Source organism: Pteronotus mesoamericanus, unplaced genomic scaffold (assembly GCF_021234165.1).
Source record: "Pteronotus mesoamericanus isolate MK-2021 breed Mesoamerican mustached bat unplaced genomic scaffold, CSHL_Meso_final scaffold_165, whole genome shotgun sequence".
NCBI lineage: Eukaryota > Metazoa > Chordata > Mammalia > Chiroptera > Mormoopidae > Pteronotus > Pteronotus mesoamericanus.
Window position 1 is genome coordinate 5,112,436 of NW_026555307.1, and position 25,729 is coordinate 5,138,164.

The window sequence follows — 25,729 nt, forward strand, 5'->3', positions numbered from 1 at the left end:
GTGGTCAGACACCATGCCCCACCGCGTCAGCTGGGAGTTCTAGCTCTCCGCTTGTTTAAAGGGTGGCTGGTTCAGATCGTAACTGGCTTTCGGCAAAGCCTCAGTGCAGACAGCCACTCACATGGCACAGGGGCAGAAAGAGCCCCTGATGCCTCAGTGGCCTGGCGGGGGTGGGGGAAGGAGGCCCAGAACCCTAAATAAGTTCCCCCAGAAGGAATGCTCTTGACCTCCCAGGACATTCCCCAAAATAGATCAAACCAGGTGTGATGCGGGACCACCTCCTCTGCCAAAGGTTCTCCTCCCCAATGCTTGCTATCTCGGGCGAGCCCAGCCACGGCCCAGGCAAAGGGCCTCTGGTGGGCAGAGGGGACATTTTGGAGCATGGCCACTGATGCGCTGATCTCTCTCCGTCTTCTCCCAGTCACCAGTGAGCGTTTTCTGGACACTCTGCCTGGGCTCTGCTCAGCCCTTTGGATGCGGTCAGCTCACCGCCAGAGCTCCACGGCCAGCTGAGAGGCCAAAACCGCAAAGCGGGTGGCTCAGTTAGGGAACTTCATGGAGTAAGTGGGGAGGCCCCATTCAAGGGGGACGAGTGTGTTCCAATCCCAGGCCTGGTGTGTGCCAAGGTGTGTGTTCAAGTGTGTCATTTTCCAAGTACAGAAAGTCCACACTGACTCCAGCCAGGGCAGGGCCAACAGGGCATTGGGGAGTAAGGAGAAAACTTTCTGAAGTGTCCTTTCCCCCATGACTTAATGGCAGTGTGCAGTGGGGAGTGGACTGTGAGGTTCCCAGCTGCTCCACTGGGCAGGTGTGTGGGCACCCTTGGGCAGGGCACCTTCCCAGACCTTCCAGGTCAAGGCAGGAGCTGAGACACCAAGGAACGAGCATCAGCAGGCAGTCAGGGGGGCAAGACTTCCCGGCACCACTATTTCCTATGTGGATGGGGAGGGGGCCCTCATACATACTGAGCCATGCCTCTTCTCACGCCCCCCCCCAACTGTCTTTTTACGGAGCCTCCACCGAGCGCCCTCCCTGCATGGCACCCACAGTCAAGAGGCCATCAGCAGGTTCCTGGGAACCACGTGGTTCTTCCACCGTTAATACTGTCCTCTCTGTTTTCTTTTCAGGAGTAAAGTTCGACATCAGGCTACAGCAGCCCCACAATGTGAGTTCTAAGAGTCAGATAAATCTCATTATGGGCAGCCTGGGGAAAGTAGGTGAAGGCAGGGAAGAAAATTTGGAGCTCACATTAAACCCATTCGTGAAAAGAAAAATGTGTCCGGTCCTTCCCAGAAGCCTGGGGAGCAAAGCCGGAGGCTTTGGACCCATGAATTTCCCTTTTGGAGTGAGCTAATTGACTCAGTAAATCTGAGCCAGCCTCCCCCAAGCCACCAGCTACTCACCGCCCCCCGCCCCCCGCCCGCCTCGCCAGGCCGAGGTTCCTGGGAGGCCTGCGCCATCTTGTGGCCAAAATGACATTTGCACCGCAGACAAGGCCAGCTGAGAGGAGGGGGACTGCAAGGGCTGGGCAGGGGCCCAGACCAGAGAGGTCACGTCCTGCAGGGTCAGCCTGCCTCCCTCTCCCTCGTCTTGGAAAAAACTCGGGTCACGGAGAGGGCAGGGACCTCGGACAGGGCGAGGGCCTGGCCTGTGCGACCCTCAGGACCCCGCTGTCCTGTCCACCCTGGTATAATCATTTCTCTGCTTGCCCCAGGAGTTCGCACCAGGCCGTTCCCAGGACGGTGATTTTAAGGCACCCGCGGAGAGGGTCACCCAAGACTTGTCCAGCCGGGCACCGAGAGGCTTCAACCTGCTGGTGCCTGACCAACCTCAAGCACACCCGGGGGCCCGCCTGCGACCCCGGCAGCGCCGCCGCCGGCTGCTTATCAAGAAAATGCCAGCTGCGGCGGCTGTCCCGGCCAACAGCTCGGCCGACACCTTCGTCCGGCCAGCACCCCGGGCCCCGGACGGCCGTTGGGTCAGCCTGCAGCAGAGGCAGCAGGAGCGCAAGCGGGTGATGTGGGAGGCGTGCGCCAAGTACCGCGCGAGCAGCAGTCGCAGGGCGGTTACACCGCGCCACGTGTCCCGCATCTTCGTGGAGGACCGCCACCGCGTGCTGTACTGCGAGGTCCCCAAAGCGGGCTGCTCCAACTGGAAGCGGGTGCTCATGGTGCTGGCCGGGCTGGCCTCGTCCGCCGCCGACATCCAGCACAACACCGTCCACTACGGCAGCGCCCTTAAGCGGCTGGACACCTTCGACCGCCAGGGCATCCTGCACCGCCTCGGCACCTACACCAAGATGCTCTTCGTCCGCGAGCCCTTCGAGAGGCTGGTCTCCGCCTTCCGCGACAAGTTCGAGCACCCCAACAGCTACTATCACCCCGTCTTCGGCAAGGCCATCCTGGCCCGGTACCGGGCCAACGCCTCTCGGGAGGCCCTGCGGACGGGCTCCGGCGTGCGCTTCCCTGAGTTCGTCCAGTACCTGCTGGACGTGCACCGGCCGGTGGGCATGGACATCCACTGGGACCACGTCAGCCGGCTCTGCAGCCCCTGCCTCATCGACTATGACTTTGTGGGCAAGTTTGAGAGCATGGAGGATGATGCCAACTTCTTCCTGAGCCTCATCCACGCGCCACGGAACCTGACCTTCCCGCGGTTCAAGGACCGGCACGCTCAGGAGGCGCGGACTACAGCGCGGATCACGCACCAGTACTTCGCGCAGCTCTCGGCCCCGCAGCGGCAGCGCGCCTACGACTTCTACTACATGGACTACCTGATGTTCAACTACTCCAAGCCCTTCGCTGACCTGTACTGAGGGCCAGCGGCTGGGCGTGGGCGCCCTGCCCACCCACTCGCCCGTCCGCAGGGCATGGTTCCTCAGCCCGGAGCCTGCAAGTACCCCGAGCAACTGGGCTCTGAGAACGAGAGGAGCTGTGTCTGCTGCAGGCCTTAGGTCGGGGACAGAGGCCCAGCCCTGGGTGGGGACCCTAGCCTGAGCTGCATAGCTACTTCCTTGCTCCTTGGCTGAGGAGCAGACGCGAGGAGGTGTGTGAGCTGGTACCTCCGGAGTCCCAGCTGTCCACCACACCAACTCAGCCAAGAATCAGGGTGACCAGGGAAGTCTGAGGCCCTGCGGCCGAGGGCCCAGCGGCAAGGGATTTCCTGCAGTCCCTTAGCCTTTGCCTTGTACCAAACCAAATGGTTTGCAGCTTTTGTATGACCCAGGAGGAGGTTCCCTTGGAATGAGATTCCAAATAAAGCACATGGTTTCCAGAGCAGCAGTGTCTACACTCCGTGTGTTGGTGTGGGAACACCTGGCCCCTTCCTGGTGCTGTCTAGGGCTCTTCCTCCCTTCCCAGGGCAGCCAGAGCCAGGCGCCTGCAGGCTGGGCTGTTCACGGAAGTCCAGGGCAGGAGCGGTCGGTGTGTGGCAGGAGCAGAGGACTCAGCAGCTTCCCTTCAGGGCCTCTGAGGCCAGGACCCAATCAGCTGGGTGCTCCTGTCTCAGTGCCAGCACCCTCGTCCTGAAAAGAGATAGACCTGTCCCCATGGGGGCCCCTTGGGGTCTCCTCCTGCCAGTGCACTTTGTGGGGGCCCCCTGAGGACTGCCAGGGCAGTGACGAGCTCCTTAGGCAAGCTGCCATTTGGGGACGCCACTGGGCTCTGCGTTGCGCTGTATATGGATGGGTCTCAGTGGGTGTGGCATTGCCGAGCAGGGAGTAATGCCATCCCTGGCCTTCTGAACCTCTGGGGTCAGCAGGGCTTTGGACCAAAGCTGCCATCTGCAGACCCCCTGACCCCGTCCTTAACCCCTGGATCCATTCACCTGATAAACCACTTCAGAGTTGTCAGGATCATCTGCCCCTGGGCGGACCAGCTCTGGGGGAGGGGGAGGGGGTGTGGTAGAGGAAACTTCTCCAAAAGCCAATGTGATTCCAGAAAGGTCTTGGAGAAAGTGTTCGTTGGAGCTTTGAGTGTGGGTGTGACTGGCTGTTTTGGGGTCTTGTTTGCAATGGGAAGTGCCGCCTATTTCTAGGGATCTGTCTCTGTCTGTCTGCCCGCCTACTTTCAGGTCTCTTTTCTCTGTTTGCCTGTGTCTTCCAGGCCCTCCTGTGGTCTCTCTGTGGATCTCTCCCAGGGGATCGCTCTCACTCTGTTCCCACTTGCTAGGGGAGATGCTACTGGATGCTGAGAAGGAGATGCTGTGGTCCCCAAGGTGGGACATGCTGCTGGATCCCAGCCAGGTTCACATTGGTGTGAGCAGCTCCATCTCCCTTTCTGCCTCTGCCACAGGCTCTGAAAACTTATAAATGTGGAACAAGGAGTTGAGACTGCCACCCCCCTGTTCAGGCCACGTGCATCCAAGAACCCTGAGCGCGGTGAGGCTCCGGCCAGGTTCCAGCTGGAGTGGCCTGGGCCCCCTGACAGAACGAACCCAGAGTGGCAGGGAGGAGGCTGTGATGAGGGCCTGAGGGGCTCTTGGGTGTGGGCGGTGGGAAGGCAGATGCGGAGAGGCTCAGAGAGCCGGGGCCAGGTCGCGTGCGAGCCAGCAGACTGAGACGGGATTCACAGCGCAGACACAGTGTCTCTGGCCCCGGCTGCACTTGGCCAAGCCTGAGTCAGAGTCACTGGTCATCTGCTCAACAAGAGGGACACGTGGGAGCCCAGCTGGGGCAGCCTGCAGCTTGGAGAAAATCAGGACGCCTTGCGACCATCCTTCCCCAGTGTGAGCGTGTATGTGAGTGTGTGAGTGTGTGTGAGTGTGTGTGTGTGTGTGTGTGTGCATAAGGGGTAGGAAAAGACATCATGTGTCATCTCTGAGACAACCAGACCTGAGTTGCACAGGTGTTCATACACAACACATCCATCAAAGAGGGGGTTTCCTTCCGGGCAGTGGTGGTAGGTGACAGAGTCCAAGCAGTGACCATGACCACCCATTTGGTGTCCCCCAGCATGACCTCCAGAGGCCCAGTCCTGAGACCTCACCCTGCCAAAACCACTGAGGTGGTTTTGGACCCAGCTCCAGCCCCAACCCCAGCCTCAAGCTTTATATGGCCCTAGGGCTTGGGGACAGTGGACCTAACTGCCACAAAGGAAAGTGTGTGTGTGTGTGTGTGCGCACGCATTTGTGGGCTGGTGGTGGGGGCTGGGTAAGCAGGTACATCTATATAAAAGTCTGTGTCTGTGTCTCTATGTATGTGCATCCGTGTAGACATCTGGGTGTTGGGGGTGAGCATGCGAGTCTCTGTACGTGTATGTGGGGGGGGCACGAGTGGTGTGGGAGGTGTCTGTCTTATGGATATCTGCGTCTGTGGGAAGGCGGTGTGTGCATGTGTGAGCCTGTATAATGTGTCAGGCTTAGGGGGGACTGTGGACAGTCCCCCTCCTCTCTGGGACCACCCTATGCTCTCTGTCCTGGCCCCATTTCATCTGCTCCACACTCTGTGGGTATAGTCTGGAGGGAGGGGCTCTCTGGGTCCAGGACCCCAGATGGGCCCACAGGCTCTGCCCAGAGGTCAAACAGGCCCACCAAGCTGGGGAAATAACCACCGAACCCCAAGCAGCCTTCCCTAGCGTGGTCTTCCAGGTGGGGCTCCCTGGCGCAGCCCACAGTGAAGTCCCTGCCAGGCTTGTGCCCTCCGAGCGGCTCAGACTTCCTCTCAGCCTTGCTCTCTGAGCGGGGAGAGCACAGACCTAGGGTCCTCCTGGAGGCCTGTGAGTCCCTGGAGGCCTGAGTCCTCTAGGGAGATGAGTTTTGAGGTTCAGCCAGATGTGAGATTCAGGCACCTCTGGCCTCCAAGACACAGCCAAACCCTCCTACTCCCTACTGTCTCCACTGGCTTGACCTCCCACACAGAGGCCCAGGACAGAGGTGGGCGGGCAGTGGATGAGCGAGCAGTCCTCCAGCCCCCTCTCCCCTCCCATTTGCCAATTTCGTTCTCCCTGTTACCCAGACCCTTCATTGGGGGTGGGGCATGGGAGCCTCAGGTAAGCCCTGGGCCTGGCAGGGGTCTCCCCTCCCTCTCCCCATCTCCTCTGAGCTCATTCTCTCTGGGGAGCACCCATGGCTCATCAAGGGAATCTCCTCCTGCTATCTCCTACCCACTCCACCCAAGTGCAGCAGGACTCAGAGCTGGGCAGCGGGTGACAGGGATCAGACCTCCGCTGGCGGACACACCGCTCGGCCACCAGGGGATGCTAAGTCCTCGCTCCTGAGCGGAGGCCTGGTTATCCCCGGCTTGGCCACGAGGTGGCAGCAACACCCCGGCTTTGTGCTGCTCCATGCAGGGCGGGGCATCCCCATACCCACGGGGCACCGCGTTCCCAACCTCGCACACCATTTGGCGTCTTCTACCCTCTCGGCCACGGGTTCACCGGGGCCCTGCCTCTCCAGCTGACTCCGGGAAGATCCTGGAGGTCATTCGGAAACTCACCTGCCCTAACACCAAGCCTCCAAACATTCCCAGCAGACCTTACCCCTCACATGGGCCCAGTGAGAACATCCCAGGAATGCCTTGCAAGCACAGGCTGGTTAGCAGGGAGGACACGGTGCATGGAAGGGCCGAGCGGCACCAGGGGTGTGTGGGGAGCTGCCATCGCCTGTGCTGTCTTCTTAGACTGGGATGCACCCTGACCCGCCTTTCCACCGTGCCCGGCTCCTCCTGTCTCACTTCCCTGGACGATGCCAGCCCCGCCGCCCTTCCAGCCTCCTCCCCACGCTGCAGGGGGCAAGGGCTCGCAGCGCTTTTCTTACGCTCATGACCACAGACTTCACAGAGCCACCAGTAGGCCACCAGCGTTTGTCCTCCACTCCCCATGAGTGTGACATCAGGCCTTCTGTGACCTCAACTGCGACTTCGCACATGCTGGATACATACCGACACAGGCAGACACACAAGACATACCCGTCCTCACAAATATACTTCCAGACCCAGAGACACATCCACGAACACACAGACACAAACCTACATGCAAGCATACACGCACCTGTGACACACACGCACACAGCCCTAGATGCACAAGGACACAGAGAGACACGTCCGCACACTCACACGGACGTCCCAGAAAGGTGCACAGCCAATGGTGTGTTTCTGACTGCAGTGAAATAAAAGGGGAGGGCCAGAGAGCCCCTCTCTGTCTTATGTCAGAATTATGCTCCTCCTGTCTGCACTGCCTCCTGTTTCCCCTCCACTCCCCAGGGCCCTTTCAGGGGTCAGCCCTCCACTTGCTCTGGGGTCCCCAGCCCTATGTCTCTCCCTCAAGCTCTTCACTCACACGCTGCTTGGTCATCAGACTTTCCCATCAGCGCCCCCTCTCCAAACAAGAAAAAGCTTTAGCCCCACATCCCCTCCATCTCTTGCCACTTTCTTGCACAAGTCATTCTCTCTGCCCCCTAAGTGAATCCTTTTCTTCCTTCTCCAGTGCCTACGTCTTTTTTTTTTTTTAAGATTTTATTTACTTGTTTTTAGAGAGAAGGAAAAGGAGGGGGAGAGGGAGAGAAACATTGATGTGAGAGAGAAACATCGATTGGTTGCCTCTCACAAACCCCCAACTGGGGGGCTGAACCCACAACCCAGGCATGTGCCCTGACCAGGAATCAAACCAGGTGCCTTTCGGTCTGAGGGACGATGCCCAACCCACTGAGCCACAGCAGTCAGGGAGCCAGTTCCTGCATCTTAACCCACGCCACTTTGTCTCCTGCCTAGGCTCCCAAAGCAATAAGAGTTATGATATTTACTGGTTTATCAGGTACTGTTTGAAGTATTTCATATGTGTTATCTTATTTAATCCTCATCATAGCCCTGTAAGATAGATATAATTATATCCTCCCCATTTTGTACAGATGAGGCACACAAACTGAGGCACAGAGAAGTCAAGTGATTTGCCCAAATTCACACAGCTATTAAGAGGATGTTCCAAGATTCAAACCCTGGCAGTTTGTCCCTGGTGTCTCCAGCGTGCCCTCCTGCTTCTCCAGCAGCCCAGAGAAGGCCAGAGCTGGGCACCTCCTAGGCATGTGTGGCCCAAGGAGGGACAAGACAGGAAAACAGTGGCCCATAGGATCTAGGCTGGACAAGGAGGTGCACGAGCACAGGAAGGGCAGATGGGCAGAGGGAAGGTAGGAGTGGGGAATCCGGGACCTTGGACAGAGTGTGGCTTCCTGTGGTGATAAGGACAGACCGTGGTGGAATGGGGTGGGAGGCCAGGATAGACAGAAGGAAAGGTCATTGGACATAAAAGACCTCAGTTCCAGATCTTATAGACAAGTCATGTCCCATAGACACATTCTTTTCAGACTCCCCTTGGATCCAAAGACACCATCATCCTACACCTGTGTCTGCACCCAACCCCATCAGATCATACCTATTGCCCGCCCACAAACCTGCCCAGCACCTGGTGCCTGGCACAGCCTGACCATGCTCTGTGGCCCTTTGTTATCTGCCTGTGTCTGGGTCAGCCTGTCCACCTGGGTAGGTAATGGTTACCAGGGCTACGATCCAGGCCTCTCCTTGAGGTGCAGAGGTTGGAGCAGGAGGGGAGCGGAGCCCAGGACTACAAGGCCAGGGGCCCGCTGGGGAGACCCGCACACAAAGGGCAATCCCCACAGACCCAGGGAAGGGAACGTGGCCAGGCAGGGCAGGGCAGGGTGGGCGAATGCAGGCCAGGAGCGAAAGCTCCATCCTTGCTCTCTGAGCCGATGTGCTGAATTTTACTTTTCCTTTTATTTATTTCTTCTTCTTAAATCCTGTTTCTCTCCCTGAGGCATCTAATCTATTATTTAACATTGGATTGTGCGATTGAAACTCCCAGGCAAATTGAAAATTATTTGTGTTTGAGGTTTCAGGCATGAGGCTGAGGCAACCAGTTCTGGGAGATCCAGGGAACCTGGGCGAAGGCGCAGAACCTGCAGCCCTGCTCCTAGAAGGGGCTGGGCGGAGCAGGCTGCAGAATGGGGGACTCAGGCCCGGCAGGCCCAGCCCAGCTTCGCTCAGGCCTTTCGCACCCAGAGCCCCCCGCTCAGGGGTCATTAATCTCCACGCAGCATTTCACCAGGGAAATGCCGTCCAAGCCTCCCACTGGCCAAAGTCCTCGCAGGCGGAGCAGGTGCAATCAGTCAGCCTGGCCCTATGCCCACCCTGGGGGAGAGGCCTCAGTCACAGGAGGATTAATGACATGGGACGAGGGCCCACCATCATTTTTCAGGTGTTGGGCTCTCCATGGGATTGCAGTCAGGGTTGCTGCCTAACAGGGTCTTAACCGAACCGACGGGGACAGTAACCGAGGTGGGGCACAGGGTGGGGCCCAGGGCCCTAGCCTGGGGGCACAGACCCAACTGGGTACTGAGGCCCCAAGGACCTGAGGGCGTGTGACCTTATAGAGCTGACTCCAAGGACATGACTCAAGACCACTGCTGAGCTGGAGCTGGCCGGAGCCCGGGCAATGTGCACAGACACGGTGTGGACGCCTGCCACACACGTGTGCAGGGTGCAGGGACGACAGATGCCAGGTCAAGTAGGACCTCATGGGCAATGATAAGGAGATTGAATCTGGTGCTGAAAACAATGGGGACCACTGAAGGGGAGGAGGGATCACATTCCATGCCAATAAAAGGTCCATAATGAGTCAAGGAGGCCAGAGCTTGTGTCCATTTCACGTTTTCTGAGTGGCTACAGGTATCAGACGCTGTGCTAGGCACTGAGGACAGGAGGAGATGGCACACATGTGCTCCCAGCCTGGAACAAGGACTCAGCGTCCAGAGGAAAATGAGGTTGAAGGAAGAGCGTGTGCAAACGTCCTGGGGTAAAAGAAATCGTGGCCAGGCTAGGCATGGAAGAAGGTTGCTGGGCCGGAGCAGAGGGGATGTGATGGGTGCCACGATGTCCCAGGTCCCCTTCAGGAACGAAGGACTGGTCACTGAGTGCTGCCAGCCGAGCGTTCTCCGCCACCCGCCCTCTGGAGGGACTGCCCAGGCTGCTCATTCAAGGTCTCACCACACCTAGCAACTAATCATCTTGGAAGCAGAAAAGCCCAGTGCCCTCTCCCAAAAATGCTGAAGGGCCATCCAGCTTCAAAGCTACACAAGATAGAAAGAACAATGGCCTCCTAAAGATGTCCATGTCTTAATCCCCAGAATTTGTGAATATGTTAGTTTACATGTCAAAAGGGATTTTTCTGATATGATCAAGGATCATGAGGCGGGGAGATTATCCTGGATTATCCAGGTGGGCACAATGTAATCACAAGGGTCCTTATAATAGAAGGACAGAGGGTCAGTCAGAGAGAAGATGGGACAATGGAAGCAGAGGCCAGAGTGAAGACAGAAAGGAGCCATGAGCCAAGGAAGCTCCTACAAACTGGGAAAGGCAAGGAAACGTGTTCTTCCTAGAGCCTCCAGAGGGAACACAGACCGTTTTAGACTTCTGATCTCCAGAAGAACAAGGTAATAAATTCGTATTGTTTTAAGGTGCTTATGTTTAGGGTGAAGTGCCATAGCTGCAGCAGAAAACTGATACAGCACCGGAGCCCAGCTTTTTCCTCTGCCTAGTCCTACGTTCTTCCCCTCCATTCCACAAGTGTGCGTCCTGGGGGCCCCTCTAACGACCGCTTGCATGATAATGAATTCTCTCCAGGGAGCCCCACCCCCAGCAGTGAGTGCCCAGGAGCCTGAGAAGGCAGGGGCAGGACTATGAAGCAGGTTCATCCATCTTATCTGCCCGGCTGCAGTTGTAGGTAGGCACAGGTAGGTCCTGTCACAAGATGACTGCGCGTCATTCAAACTTTGACCTTTGGTGAGTTGGGATGGTTTGCCTGTGCAAGGAAATGCAGTGCTGAGGGCAATGCATTCACATGCTGGAAAAATATCAGGGAAAAGCAAAGCCGCAGAATTAGGTGGCCACTGCTAACACTGACCGACACTTTGAGAAAAGAAGGAAAGGCTGAGAGCAGTGAAGAGCTAAGCGTGGAAGCCGGAGGCCTGAGGAAGCCTGTACGGAGGCCCTCGGGTGCCGTAGCAGGAGGGCAGACAGAGCTGAGGACCTCGGAGCAACCAAGCTCCAAAGAAGGTCAAACTCAGCCTGAGCAGGCAGGTCTGCTGTGCCAAGGTCATGGCCTGGTTGGCAAAGAATGACATCCTCACATTTCTGGGAGGATGCCTGAGTTGATGTACCTCAAGTTGTAAGTCCCTAGATTATCTTGAATCCTCTGAGCCTACAGAGGTGGCCTACTCTTCCCTATTAAGGGCTAATGCTCCCTCATTCCTGGAAGAAATGCGAGGTCTTCTGCCCTGCCAGACAGCGTGCAGCCCCTCTGGGGCCTTCTGGCCACTACCCATAATGAGGGGTCAAGCCACAGCATAGCTGGGCTGAGGAAGTGCTGCACCGGATAGGAAAGGGAAGGAACTATCGCCAAGGAGCCATAGCCCACAAGTTCTGGCAGGGCCCAGGAGAGCACAGGTGGGGCTGGATGCTGAAGGGACTTGGTTTGAAGTCAGGCAGGGGTGGGCTGGGTAGGCACATAAGGTTCAAATGGGTTGGTGAGCTTACAGATATGAGAGCATTCTCCTGGGAGACAGGGTTCAGTATCCTAGCAAGGACTACAGGTGATGGTACAAAAACACTGCTCGGATGGGTCCTAGAAGCATGGGGGAGGTAGGGGCCCGTGCCCTTAGAAATGCCTGAGATTGCGGGTTAGGTGGTAAAAGGCCCTGCAAAGTGGGCGTGCTGCACTGAACCTGCCACGTAAGGCCAGCAAACAATGGAAGAGGACTGTGTGCTTTGGGAGGGCCCAGCCGATACACCCCTCACCAAGGCAACACCGCTCATCTGACCCAGTGTCAGCCACTAAGAGGGCAGCGCTGCCTCGCTCTATAGGTCAGAACTAAGGCAGAAGAGGCTCTCATGGCATGTGGGTCACTGATAGCCATGCGGGCAAGAGAACCCCCAAACCATAGACATCTAACGGGGGCATTTCCCCAGCAGAAGTGAGGTAGATACAATTCCTGAAATGAGGGGTCTGGTAAGAGTGCGACCTGGCTGCAGCGAGTCATAGAGCCAGTAATACCACAAGGTGTTTCTGGGGGCAAAATATGTGGTAACTGCCAAGTGTACTCCTCAATTTGTACAAAGAAGTCTAGAATGGACAGTCAGGAGCCTGAGGGCAATCCTCCCAATTTAAAAAAAAATGAGCCCTGGCTGGTGTGGCTCACTGGATTGAGTGCCAACCTGCGAACCAAAGTGTTGCGGTTCGATTCCCAGTCACAGCACACGCCTGGATTGTGGGCCAGGTCCCCAGTGGGGGGTCTGCGAGAGGCAACCACACAGTGATATTTCTCTCTCTCTCTTTCTCCCTCCTTTCCCTTCTCTCTAATAGTAAATAAATAAAATCTTTTAAAAATAAATTTCATTTGTAATATTAACTTAAAAAAGAAAAATGTGATTCCTTGCCCAGTTTCTGGACTTAAGCCAGTTTTTAGACCAGGAACATAGTGACTGAAGGAGAGGCAAACTCCCAAGGTGAACCTGTAACACCAAAGTACATGTATCTAGTAATCATACTCTCAGTCCCTCTCCAAAAGGTAGGACCGTTGGAGAGTATCTGACTTGAGATTGATACACAGAGATCTAATGTATCATTCTGGTCCTCTGTTAGAGTTGGGGCGTGTGGGACCAGGTAATAAATGGAATGCTGGCCCATGTCTGGCTTTCTGTGCTTGCACCAGATGCTTCGACTCCCCACTCCCCTAAAGTGTAATTCAAATAGGCTTACTTGGTAGTTATCACAAGTCCCACATGGACTCCTTGGCCTATAGAGTAAGAGCTTTTGCAGTGGGGCAGGCAAAGAGTAAACTCTGACACTGTCCCATGTCCTCTTCCAAAATAGTAACTTAAAAAAATATATATATATATATATATAGCACCCTGGGGGCAGGGGATTGTGTGGAGAGTGGTGGCAGATATTGGAGCTACCTCTTAAAACCTAAAGGTCCCAAGGGTAGTGGTCCTCATCATAGCCCCATTGAACGGACTGCTTAGCTCCTGTAAAGACAAGACAGATCCTGGAGGATGACAGTGAGCCACCGCAAACCCAGCCAAGTAGTAGTCAAAACTGCAACTGCTGCGCCTAATGTGGCATCCTTGCCAGCGTGAAGTACCACGACCTCAGTGCATGGTATTTGCCCATTGATCTGGCAAGTGTGTTACTTTGCAGCTTTATCAAAAAGATGACCAAAACCAGTTTGCAGCTCTGGCTGGGTAGCTCAGTTGGTTAGAGCATCGCCCCAATACGCCAAGGTTACAGATTCGATTCCTGGTCAGGGCACGTACAGGAATCAACCAATAAATGCATAAATAAGTGGAACAACAAATTGATGTTTCTCTTTCTCCCTTTTTCACTCTCTCTAAAAATAATCAATAAATTTTTAAAAAACCAGTTTGCATTCAGTTGGAATGGAATGCAGTTTGCATTCAGAATTAAACATAAATATATGCATTTATATAGTCCTGCCCCAGCAATATGTTAACACTCCAGTGCTCTGTCCAAATTTAGACCAAGAAGACCCACACGGGTGGGATATCCTGTGGAATACCATACTGGTCACATATCAACAACCTCAAGCTGATCAAGAATGAAAGGGCCAGAAGTGGCCAGTGCGCTGTGGGCCCTCGGAAGACGCACACACTGCAGAGGGTGGGAGGATGAGCCCAGCGGAGTGTCGAGGGCCTGTCATATCAGAAAAACTTTTAGGAGCTGCAGGAGGCAGGGCATGCCAGGACAACCAAAGTGAAGGGCAAACCATGAGATCCTGCCCCTCCCACCACCAAGGAGGAAACCTGGAGTTCAGCAGGCCTCTTTGAGTCCTGGAGGCATAGTCCTCGCATAGGAATACTCCGAACCACTTACCAGCAGCGTGAAAAGCTTCCAGCCTTGAGTCAGTCCAGAGATGGAGAGGGTTTTGCAGCAGGTCCAGGCTGTGGTGCAAGAGGTGCAGACTCGCGCTATGCGACCCAGAGGACCCCATGGTATTGGAGGTATCAGTATCGGCAAAAGACACCATGTCGAGTTTTTGGCAACCCCCGAAAAGGGAACGACAATGCAGACTTTTAAGGTGCTGTCACAAGGCCATACCATGTGGAAAATTATACACCTTTGGAAAAGCAACCCCGGCGTGCTGCGAGCGCGGGCAGAGACGGAGCGCCTGACCACGGCCCGGGGACGCCACGTGAAAATGCAGCCAGAGCTGCGTGTCTTATCCATTCTGGCCGCTTTAACAAAATGCCATAAGCAGAGAAGTGTATTAACAACAAATATCTGTTTCTCACAGTTTTCGGTGCTGGAAAGTCCAAGACCATAGCGCCAGCGCAGGTGGGCGAAGGCCCTCCTTCTGGCTCACAGCCAGCTTCTTGCTACATCCTCACAGGGTGGAAGGAGCTAGGGATCTCTCTGGGGCCCCTTTCATAAGGCACTAATCCCATCCATAAGGGGTTCACCCTACCCTTAATGACTTAAGCACCTCTCAAAGGCCCCCCTTCCTAATATCATTATCTTTGGGGGTTAGGGTTTCAACATATAAGTTGGGGTCGGGGGACACAAACATTCCGACCATTGCACTGTCCATCTGAGCTGAGTTCTGTCAGACCCACCCTGCCAGAGGGTCGAATGGACCCAGAAGCATCCATGCACAAGACGGAAAGGTACATCTAGGACCACGTGTGAGCAGGACGAGAGGTCACAAACTAGCTGTGTGAGCACATAGCCCAGAGGCCCTTGCTACCCACCAGGGCTGCACCAAGTTCTCCCCCTTGACTCCCGGGGCCCCATGGTGGGAGGTGTGACGAGTTGGCAAAAGAACAAAAAGCCAGAGCTTGGCTCACAAGAGTGCTGGCTTTGTACGTGAGAGCAAGTAACACTGGATGGTGTCCGCCCTGCAGCCCGCTCAGGGTGGTCTTGAGACATGTGACTCAGTTGGTTGGGCATCGTCCCACAAAACGAAGGGTTGCCAGTTCAGTTCCTGGTCAAAGCACATTCCTGGATTACAGGTTCCGTCCCGGCTGGGGGCATGTGTGAGAGGCAACTGATCAATGTTTCTCTCCCTCTCTTTCCCCCTCCCTTTCCTCTCTCTCAAAATAAATAAAATATTTTTTTTTTCAAAACCCTCCCAAGGGGTAGAGCTCTGGGTACTACACCTGGTCTTCCAGGTTGGTGGAAAGAAAGTGGTCAGGGGCCTAGAAAGAGACTGATTAGAAACCAGGACAAATCTTTCGGGGCAGCCACGTGGGTGGGCCTTAGCCCAGGCGTGAAGCGTGCGGTCCCCCACATTGACACTCATTGGCGAACGTCCATTATGGAAGATGCACTAAACAACCAGGTCAACAGAATGACTTGGCCAAGTGACATCAACCAGCTTCTGTCGGCAGCTTCTAGCAGCAGAGCCCAATGCTGAGTCCCAGACACAGTGCCATTACCTGCGGACACCAACCAGTTACCCAGCGGCAGGTTGACTACGTTGGATCCCTTTTATCCTGGAAGGAGCAGTGATTGATTCTGTCAGGAGGAAACACGTAGTCTGAGTACAGGTGTGCTTTTCCTGCCCAGCCTGAGTCAGACCGCTATCCAAGGATTTAACAGAGTATCTGATGCTCCAGTACCACATAACATTGTATCAGATAAAGGGGGTCGCTTTGCAGCAAAGGAGGTGGGAGGGTGGCACATGACCATCAATGCATTGGTCATATCACTTACTGTATATGACCAGTAACCCTGAATCTGCCAATTTGATAAATCAATGGAAGCCTGAAAGAAGCATGACTAAAATGCCAGTTCAGAGTTGGTATTTTGCAAAGATGGGGTACCATTCTCCAGAGAAAAATGTACTCTTGGAATCAACAGTACATTGTTGACACAGGTCTACCCATGTGTGGTAGGCAAACTAAAGACCCCTTTTCCCCAAAATGCCCTAATTCTAAGAACTTGTGAATATGTTCCCTTACATGGCAAATGGGGCTTTACAGATGTGTTTAAGTTGAAGATCCTGAAATGAAGAGATTACCCGGGATCATGAGGGTGGGCCAACAAAAGTGAAAGAGCAAGATGGGAGAGTGTCAGAGTGATGAATGTGACAAAGGCAGGCAGCCATTGCTGGCCTTGAAGATGGAAGGGAGGCATGAGACAAGGAATGCAGCCACCTTCTGGGAGCCAGAAAACGAGGAAAGGGATTGTCCCCTACAGCCTCTAGAAGGAACCCAGCCCTGCCTACACCTTGCGTTTAGTCCAGTGAGACCCATTTTGGACTTATGACCACCACAACTATAAGATAATAAGTCTATATTGTACTAACTCCCAAAGTTGGTGGTAATTTGTTACAGCAGCAACAGGAGACCAAAACACTACCTTGTAGCTAAAACAAGTCTGGGAACCAAGGTGTGGAAGCAAGAGAGCCTGCCTACCATCACTCCTCACCACCCACTCAGGGAATTTGTGCTTCCCTGGGCGCTAAGGGCTTAGAGATTCCCACGAGGAGTGCTTCTGCCAAGGAACACAGCAAGACTTGTATGAAGTACATGTGAGGACGCTGCCTGGGCGTTTGAGGCTCCTCATGCCGAGGTGCCAGCAAGGAAGATGGCCACCATCTCAGCAGAAAAAATGGACCCTGATCATCAGAAAGAAGTCACGCTTTTGGTATAGTATGGGGGCAGGGCAAAATATATTTGATGCCTGGTTAATCTATTTGGGTGCTTCTTGGTACCTCTGGCCCAACTTTTAAAATATGTGTATTGATTTGATTTTAGAGAGGGAGGATGGGGGAGGGGTGGGGGAAGAAAGAGAGAAACTCATGTTGGTTGCCTCCTATATGCACCCCAAACAGGGACTGAACCCACAACCTAGGTATGTGCCCTGACCGCGAATTGAACTGGCAAACTTCTGGTGTATGGGACAGTGTTCCAACTGACTGAGCCACCCGGCTGGCCCCCACCTTGCCCAGTTCTGACAGTGGTGGACAAGTGTAGCAGCTCTGGCCTGAGAAGGTCATGTCAGTCACAGTCCTCAAGGATGAGGGGGTGGTTACTCCCCCAGGTAAGCCACGGAGGCCAGGACAGTTGTTGGCTGAGGGTGAGGCGAATTTAGAATAGACGACCAGGTGAGAGAAGGTGAACATCAGTTGAAGCCTCAAGACCAACTGCAGCAGTGGGGGCTGTAGTTGCTCCCACTAACCCCCCGCTTCTACGTCTTCCCATGGCACGCCAGTGTCCCGGGGCACTGCTCTCTGGACATATGTGGAGAAGTGGATCCTGGCCGTGCGCCACCCAGATCCTCCTCCAGTCGTGGAGATCAGGTCCGTCCAGCTTCTGGAAGCCTTCTGTAGAAAGCCTTCAGCCATCACCCTTTTCAGAGAATGCCTCCGGTGAAGAGTGATAACTCGCCCATGTCCAGCGACACCTCCAGCCATCAACATGGCCACACAGAGATATGTGAAATGGGGGACAACTCTGTGCCCCTTGGGTTGGTGGCGCCTCTGTTCAGACTGCAGGAGAACTCCACTTCTTCCTCTGTCCACTCCTCCCTTCCACAAATCTTAATACAGAAAAACGCCCCCTAAAGAGAGCTCCTGCAATAACCTCCACCTCAGAGTCAGCTTCCCAGGGAGCCCAACCTGCAACGGAGAATGAGGGGTGTGTGAAGTGGGGTAGGGAAAAGGTGGGCCAGTCACATGCACCATATGGGATGGTGTTATTATATTGTAGAGCAAGGGAAGCCTTGGCAAGGCTTTAAGCAAGCAGTTGCATAATCCTTTGAAAAGATCCCTCTGGATGCCATGGGGAAAACAGATTGTAAGGGCAAGATTGACAGCAGCGAGACCAGGAGGACAGCGGCGGCAGCCATCCAGGTGGGAGACGGCGGCGGCTGGGCCAGAGGGGCGGTGGTGATGGAGGAGCGAGGGTGGGTCCGAGGGGTGATGTGACAGGTCTCGGTGATGGGCTGGAGATGGGAAAAGGGGAGGAGGGTCAGGAAGGAGGCGGTTCCTGGATTTCTCCCAGGTTCCAGCTTGCACAACTGAGTGGCGGGCTGAGATGGGAACACTGGGAGGAGGCCAGGTTTGGAGGGGGCAAAACCGTGAGTCTGAGTCAGGATGTGTTGGGTCTGAAGAACCTCTGAGACATCCCAGGGGAGGCATCAAGTGGGAGGTAGAAGGAGTGTGAATCTCTGAGTCACTGATGCTGCAGAGCTACAGAAGATTACGTTGGAGACAGTGTGGGAAGAGAATAGAAGGGAGCCTGGGGATGGTCAGACAGAGGTGGATCATCCAGCCAACAAAGCCTGCAAGCAGTGGCTGAGTAGAAGGGTAAAGAAATGGGTGCGAGTTCTGCTCTTGAGATGTCAGCTGCGGCCACCCGTACAGCCGAGGTTATGCTGCAGAAACTAAAATATCACAGCCCTAAAATGACACCGGTTAACTTCTCCTTCACGGCACAGGTCCAGTGTGGGTCTCTGCCCATCATGGTCCTTTGGGAGCCTGGTGGATGAAGGCTCCGTCTCAAAGCCGGCTTCTGCAATGGCCCAGGCCGGGTAGGGGCCATGGGAACGGCACATTGGCTTCTCAAGTTTCTGTCTTGCATTGTGCTGACAAAGCAAGTTAGAGGGCCTTGCCTAACTTCAAAAGAAGCAGGGAAGGACAATGCTGCCGTGGAGCCTGCAGAGGAAGAGAGCTGGGAAGTCTTGGGCAGCACTGACCTCCAATGCACTGAGGAAGGAGAACCCGGCTGAGCCAGAGGCTGCTGAGCGGCCCAGTAACCTGAGGACTGAGAAATGGCCCTGAATGAGGTGATGTGGGTACTTACTGACCTGAGAAGGAGGTGTTTGGGGACTGTAAGGTACTAAAGGTCTGAAGGTGACAAATTGGTTGGGGAGAACGGAAGGCAAGTAGACGAGAAGGGTAGACCACTGTTTCCATGGCATCAGCTGGGACAGGTGGAGGGAGGAAGAGAAGGGGCTGGGAGGGCATATCCCGAGCAGCTGGAGCTTCGTGTTTTTTAGTGGGAGACAACTTGAATGTGCGTAAAGACCAATGGAAAGGACCCACTGAGTGGGAGAGATTAACTATGCAAGAGGAAGCCAGGATAAACAATAGAGAGCACACAGGTCTCCTTGTCCTGATGCACCTGGGGCCCTGGAATTTCCTGTCCAAACAGCCTTAAGCTGCTGTGGCCAGGGCCTGCATGGACCTCTCCCTCCAGCCCCTTGTCCAGAGGGTGGACAGCATCCATCAGTGTATGCACGCCAATTCTGAGGGGTGACCAAGAGGCAGCCATTCGCAGGGCGTGCGGACAGAGCCAGGCAGTGCAGGCTCAGATGTGTGTGCAGTACTCACGAAGCGCCCGCCTCACGGTTCGGGGTGGGGCCAGGAAAGCGAAGGAAGGGGGCTCTTCTCACGCCGCCAGCTCTAGCCACTCAGTCCAAGGAACCTGAGATTCCAACTGAGCCGGGTGCTGCAGGTCATCATGAGGGTATACCTGCCAAGGTTGGAGGATAAAATGTGTTTTATTTAACAGTTGTCAGCTTATTTATACCTTTTAAATATTTAGACATATGATATGTGGATCTCCATTTTTCCTCTTGTTCTGAACCCTTCAAATGTTAGGGGTGGGCCAAGATGTGTAACAAATAAACAAATATACACAATTTCATATAACATTTACAGATTATGTAATTAGAAAGTCATGGAATAAAATATTTCACATAATCCCAATCTAATTTGTGTGGGAATGTATACACACAGACACACAAATACAGTTTGTATCAGTCAGATTTTGCTGTGTGACAAACACAATTTCAGTGGCTTAAACAACAGCCACTTATTGCTCCTATGTCTTGTGGTGGCTGCTGCATCCCCACCCACGTGTCTCATTCTGGGGCTCAGCGGCTCCCTTCCTGCTGGAATGGCAGGAGTTCATGAGGCAAGCTCGGCCCCCGGGGTGTCTCTTGGGACTGCTGGGGCCGCATCTACTCACTTCCCCTCCGTGAAGGCCAGAGTCAGGAAGTGGAGAAGTATATTCTGTCAGGCACGAAGCCGTGGCAGGGTATAGATGTCTCAAGCTACTATAAGGTGGGGAAAAATTGGAATTAATAATTTAACCTATCACACACCAAGCTGAGTTTCCCTAAGAGAATGAAGTGAGACTGCCAGTGTGTGTGTGTGTGTGTGTGTGTGTGTGTGTGTGTGTGTGTGTGCGCGCGCGCGCGCCAGGGGGAGGGGGCTAATTTGTAATTAATTCTAACTACTAAAAGAATAGATTTTTTAATTTTTACAACTTACATGTATTCCTATACTTTTTCTGTAATAAAGCAAAAATAAGAAGACCTCAATTGTCTTCAATTCCAATCAAAATCCTAATATAAAATTTTTACTGGCTGATTTACCTGGAAGCCTGGCTAGCCATCTTTTTTAAAAAAATTATTTTTTTAGATCCTGACCTCAAACCATAAGCAAAAGTTAATTCTAAAGGGATAAGAAACCTACATGTAAAAATAGAACCATAAAAAACCGTAGGGAGACTGTATTTTGAAATACATCAAGATGTCTTTTCTTTTTGTACTTCCTTGGGTGACCTTCCAGCTCTTTCAGCCAGAGGCTCGCATCGCCTGGAGGCAGAGGGGGATGGAGGGAGGGAAAGGAGGAGGAGGGAGAGGGAGAAGGAGGGAGAAGGGAGGCAGGGAGGGGGGAGAGGGAAGAAAGGGAGGAGGGGTTCGAGGAGGTGGAGGGAGGAGGGGAGGAGGGGAGGAGGAGGGGAAATGAGAGAGGGCAGGAGAGGAAGGGAGGTGGGGAAGGGTGGCCATCACCCACCCGAACACCTGCCAGGCAAGGCCCTCTTCCCAAAGCATCGGGGTGGGGGGTGGGATTTGGGAGGCGGAGGCTTTCCTTCCCTCTGACACCACAGTGGTCAGAAAGCACTGTTTTCAGCAAATGCATCAAAGAGCAAGTTCCACCATGAGGGGCCCTTTGGGGGCTTGGCCTGTGCTACATAGGAGAGCTGGCTGGGAGAGGGGGCTGGGCCAGGAGGGAGCGGCCCACTGCGGATAAGGGAGTGACAAGGAAGGGCACCAGCCTGTCCAGTGATGCAAGAAGAGCAAGTGGTAAAAACAAAGTGCAAGAAGATACATGCAGCGGATACCATTTCTGTAAAAGTTTAAAACATACACAGATGTTATCATTGTTTATAAATACATTCATATGTTGCAAAAAGTATAAAAATGTGTTCAGGAATGTTGCGATTTCTGGGTAGCAATTATGGGGTGGGGTCGGGGGAGAAGGAAGGGGTTTAAACTGATCAGTATCATTTCATTTGATTTTTAAAGAGGGATCTGAAGCAAATATTCAAAATATTAATATTTGTATATCCTAGGTGCTGGGTATATGGTTGTCTCAGATTATTTTCTATATTTTGAAATACACGGTGAGGGGGAGAGAGGCTGTGGATTAGTATGGTTTGATATAATAGTGTAAAACTATGTGCACATGTGTGTGTTTGCATGTCTGTGCTCAGGCATGTGCCCACACGTATCTTTGTACTGGGTGACTGTCCGGGTCTATGCGTGAGCCTCTGTGCTGGCCACTTGTGCGGGAGCGTGTGTGCATCTTCCAGAGTGCAGGATCTATGCACCTCTCTGTGTCTCTGTGGCTGTATGTGTCTGTGTGTCTGTGCAATTGTGTCTGAGGCTGCATTTGTGAGTCTCTGAGTGTGCATGCACGCACACCTGTGTGATTTTGTGCGGTTGTGTCTGTGTGCGCCTGCACACCCCCGTGTTCATGAATAGGAAGAAGACGGGCTGGACAAACACCAAATCACTGACTCATTTCTCTCTGGGAAACAGAGACAGGATTTTTGTTTCCCCTTCTTACATCTTACATTTTACTCTGTGTGTGCATGTGTGTGTGTGTTTAGCAGTGATCATGTATTCTTTATTAAAATTTTAAAGTATTTTTTAAAACATAGTGAAGATTGTCACAGTTCAAAAAAATGAAAAGAATTTACCCGCAGACCCTCGATGCCTCCAGGTCTCCTCTTTGCCCCAGGGCCCCAACCTGCAATTCCACCCACCCCCGAGCGCCCTGAGGACAGAGGAGCCTGAGGACACTTCCTAGCCCCGCCCCAGGGGCATGGATCAGAGCAAGCAGGCAATTTCTCTGAAGTCTTGTGTTTTATCTTTAAATGTTAGGCAACATTTACATTCTCCCCTGACATGTATATGTACACGTACATGTTTACCTTGATTTTAAGCCCCAAATCTTGGAGTCCACGGGGCTCCCTCTCACTCACTTCCCTAGCTCCGGGTGGCTGCTGGGCCAGCAGTGCCTGGAATAGGGGTGAGTGTGTGACGCAGCCCCTCTGGAGGCAGGCACTGGGCAGGAGCGCCTATGCCGGTCTGGGCCGAGATCTTCGCGCATGCTGTCGCACAGAATTCTCCCTGCAGCCCCATCAGCTTGATACTATTACTGTTCTCACATCTCAGTGGGGATACTGAGACTTGTAGAGATTAAGCCCAAGGTTGCCCGGTTGGACTGACTTCCAAGTGCATGCTGTCCACGGACTGTCTCCCTACAGTATAGGCCCAAGGAGAAGGAGCTGCCTGTGACAAGGAGGAAGGTCAGCAAACTGAGCCGTGGCCCCAGGGGCGGCGGGCGGTTTCTGATTGACCGCAGGCTGCTTTCCTCGTTGTCTCAACTTTTTTCCCCTCAGACCTGTGCAAATGCGTCTGCTGGGCCCCTTGTCCTGTCACCACAGGGCTACTTGGAGGCAGTGACAGCCACACAAAGTCATCTAGGGATGCGACTTGGGGCTCAAGACTGTTTTCCCAGGGATCCAGATAAGGCATACATTGACCGAGACCTGGAGGACCCCCGAGCAGGGCCTCACTGTCCCTGAGTGACAGCAACAGCTTCGTCTTTCTGGGAATCTTTTCCATGTGTTGTAGGGGGGGCAGCCCCAGGGGTGGCTTTTGTGCTTCTTCCTCAGGTGGGGCACCGGGACCCCAGGTGCTGTTGACAGGGAACAGCCCCATCTCCAAGCCCTGAGGGGCTGCTGGACGGACTGCAGCTGGAGAGAAGGATGAGCCCTGAGAGGCACCCACAGTTTTCGAAGGGGTGTCCAACATGCAGCCCATGGGCCGCAGGCAGCCCAGGATGGCTATGAATGTGGCCCAACACAAAATCATAAATTTACTTAAAACATTGAGGGAGTTTTTTTTGTTTCTGTGTGTGTGTGTGTGTGTGCGCGTGCGCGTGTGTGTGTGATTACATGTCGCAATATATTTAACGTGTGGCCCAAGACAATACTTCTTCTTCCAGTGTGGCCCAAAGACACAAAAAGGTTGCACACCCCTGGTATAGGGGTTCAGAGGACTTGGGAACAGCAGCCTGGCTTGATGGCCTGGAAGCAGCCACGCTCTGTCGCGCCACCCCCATGCTTGGGTCTCGTGTTTCCTGGTACCTAGAAGGACCTGGAGCAGCATCGCTGTCTCATGCTTTCCTGGAGGTACCCTTTGGGGTTGGGGTCTCTATTCACTGCTTAGCTTCTACCTTCCTTCCAGCTTTGGGTTCTGGCCAACAGCTCTTCCCCGTTGGGGAAACAATAGCCCCCAACACAAAATCCACCCTCTCCTTCCCCAGGCAGAGCCTGACTTGCCCAGGGTCCGCCTTCTACCACAGGGGTCAGGGCAGCCACTCCAGCCCCACGCAGACCGGGGCCTAAACCTGATTGGTCCGAGCTAATCCTTTTCCAGGGGTTGGCTTGCAAGTTGGTCGATGGGACGTGACAAAGACAGCTGGGGTGCAAGAACTCGTCTCCTTGCTCTCCACGCTTGTCCGGGGAGGTGTGAAGCTTTGAGCTGCATTCCCCTTGAGATCAGCAAGGGGCCAGCGGAGGCTGACCGATGTGAGCAGGACAGCAGGGGAAAGTGGAGAGAGCCTTGCCTACTCCCACTTGCCATGACGTGAGAATCAACTTTCTTCATCTTGAAGCCATCTGAGGTACTTTTACTTGCACCCAAATTTACATAGACCCTTTGAGAACCTGGTCAAAATACTGACTTCTCTTCAAGTACAGAGTAGTGAGCAATTCGGGGGGTTCCTGGTCTCCCAGGGGCTACCCACAGGTCACAACATATTGGGATTCCTGGTCACTGCGAGGCTGGCTCCTAGAGAGGGCTGGCTGGTTTAGTTCTGAGCAGCGTACCCAGCTGCAGGCAAAAGGCGGGGCGGGGGATGTGGGGGCAGTGCTGGTCTGTAGCACCTGGAGACAGCCCCTGCTTTCTCTCCCACCAGAAACTATAAATGCCCACTGAGCATCGTGAGGAGACTGGACAGAGCTCAGTGAGAGCTGGCTGGTCTTGTTTTATTTTCTTCAAAGATAGGCAGGAGCAATCTGCTCCTACCCCCATCCCTCAGGCAGGCTTGGAACCCTGCTCCTCAGGGAGTGGGTCTGCTGGCTGACAGACAAGAGGCCCAGTTTGGGACATGTGGAGGGGCCACGTGGCAGCCCTAACAGTCCCATGTTTATCACTCCCTTTATTCTCCAGGTTCTCTGGAGTCCTAACCAGGAAAAAAGACTGAGGGTATTCCTGGGGTGAAGGCAGAGGCCAAGTGGATGTCAGACTGTGATTGCTGGGCTAGGCTGGCTCCATGCTAGCCTGGTCAGAGGCCATCTCTGAGCCTTGAGGTGGGCACAGACCTAGGAGGGTCTGGCTGTCACTCCAGGGAGGGACGACACAGTCCCGCCTTAAAACCTCAGCTCTCAAACTCCATTGCCAGTGGCCAGGGGGCACTAACTGTGTCTCAGCCTGTTCGTCAGCTGTCTGGCCACAGCCTTCCTGAGAAGGGTGAGTTCAGCAGACTCTGGGATCTCATTTTGGACTCATTTTAGTTTCCTTATTAAGGTCCTCAGTTTTAAATATAGTTTGCAAGCAGCAGCAACAACAAAGTGCAAAGTCACTCTAGAGGCCACTTTGAAACATCTGGAGACAGAGGGCTTGTCTGCAGCGCCTGGATGTAGGGCCTGACCTGCCTGTGCTTCACACAAGCACTTACAGAGGCACCTCAAAGCAAGGCAGGTTTGACCCTGCTTTGTAAACTATGAACTGAGGCTTAAGTGCTAGTCAAATCTACTGATAACGCAAGTTACATTCTGATTAGACTCACATCAAATTTCATCTCTTGGACTAAGATGTATTTCATGGGATGTTTCCATATTTTCAGTCCTAATGATACATCTTTAATTAAAAAAAAAAAAGTCTCATCATTGCATTATATATCACAGATCATTAAATGCTTATCACAGTCCATATCAAGGCTCAAGTGCAAAAGATAGTTGACATTTAGCCAGGAACTTTTAAAACACTGAGACTAAATTATGACCCAAACTTACTCTTCTTAATGACACATATAAAGTTCAACTCGGAATATGGAAACAAAGTTCCCAGCAATATTAAGGAAATAAAGGTCCTTCAAAATGGTCAGTCCTTGTTTTGATTAAATTTTGCATTTTTAATATAGCTGGTATAAAGCGAAACTCTTAAAAAACATCTAGGAATTTTAAAATAAAATGAAACATCCTATTTTCAGGGTCACCAGTATCATAGTGAGATTTGTCTCTTAAACAATGACACTTAGTATCTGTGTAGTTCCATGAATACTTTTGAAGTGTCATATTAAAACCAATCTTGTGGCCTTGAGGCAAAGAGAA

The 25,729-nt window shown here is 53.5% G+C and overlaps 1 protein-coding gene across 1 annotated transcript in view; it reads left to right on the forward strand.

The window, feature by feature from the left end:
- Positions 1–3,251, forward strand: part of CHST8 (carbohydrate sulfotransferase 8) — a 58,035-nt gene extending 54,784 nt beyond the window's left edge. The window contains exons 2-3 of the mRNA XM_054588843.1: positions 1,128–1,165; positions 1,715–3,251. Coding sequence (XP_054444818.1) covers positions 1,128–1,165; positions 1,715–2,815 — 1,139 coding nt within the window. The 3' untranslated portion in view covers positions 2,816–3,251. The remainder of the gene's footprint in view (positions 1–1,127; positions 1,166–1,714) is intronic.
- Positions 3,252–25,729: the final 22,478 nt, after the last annotated feature.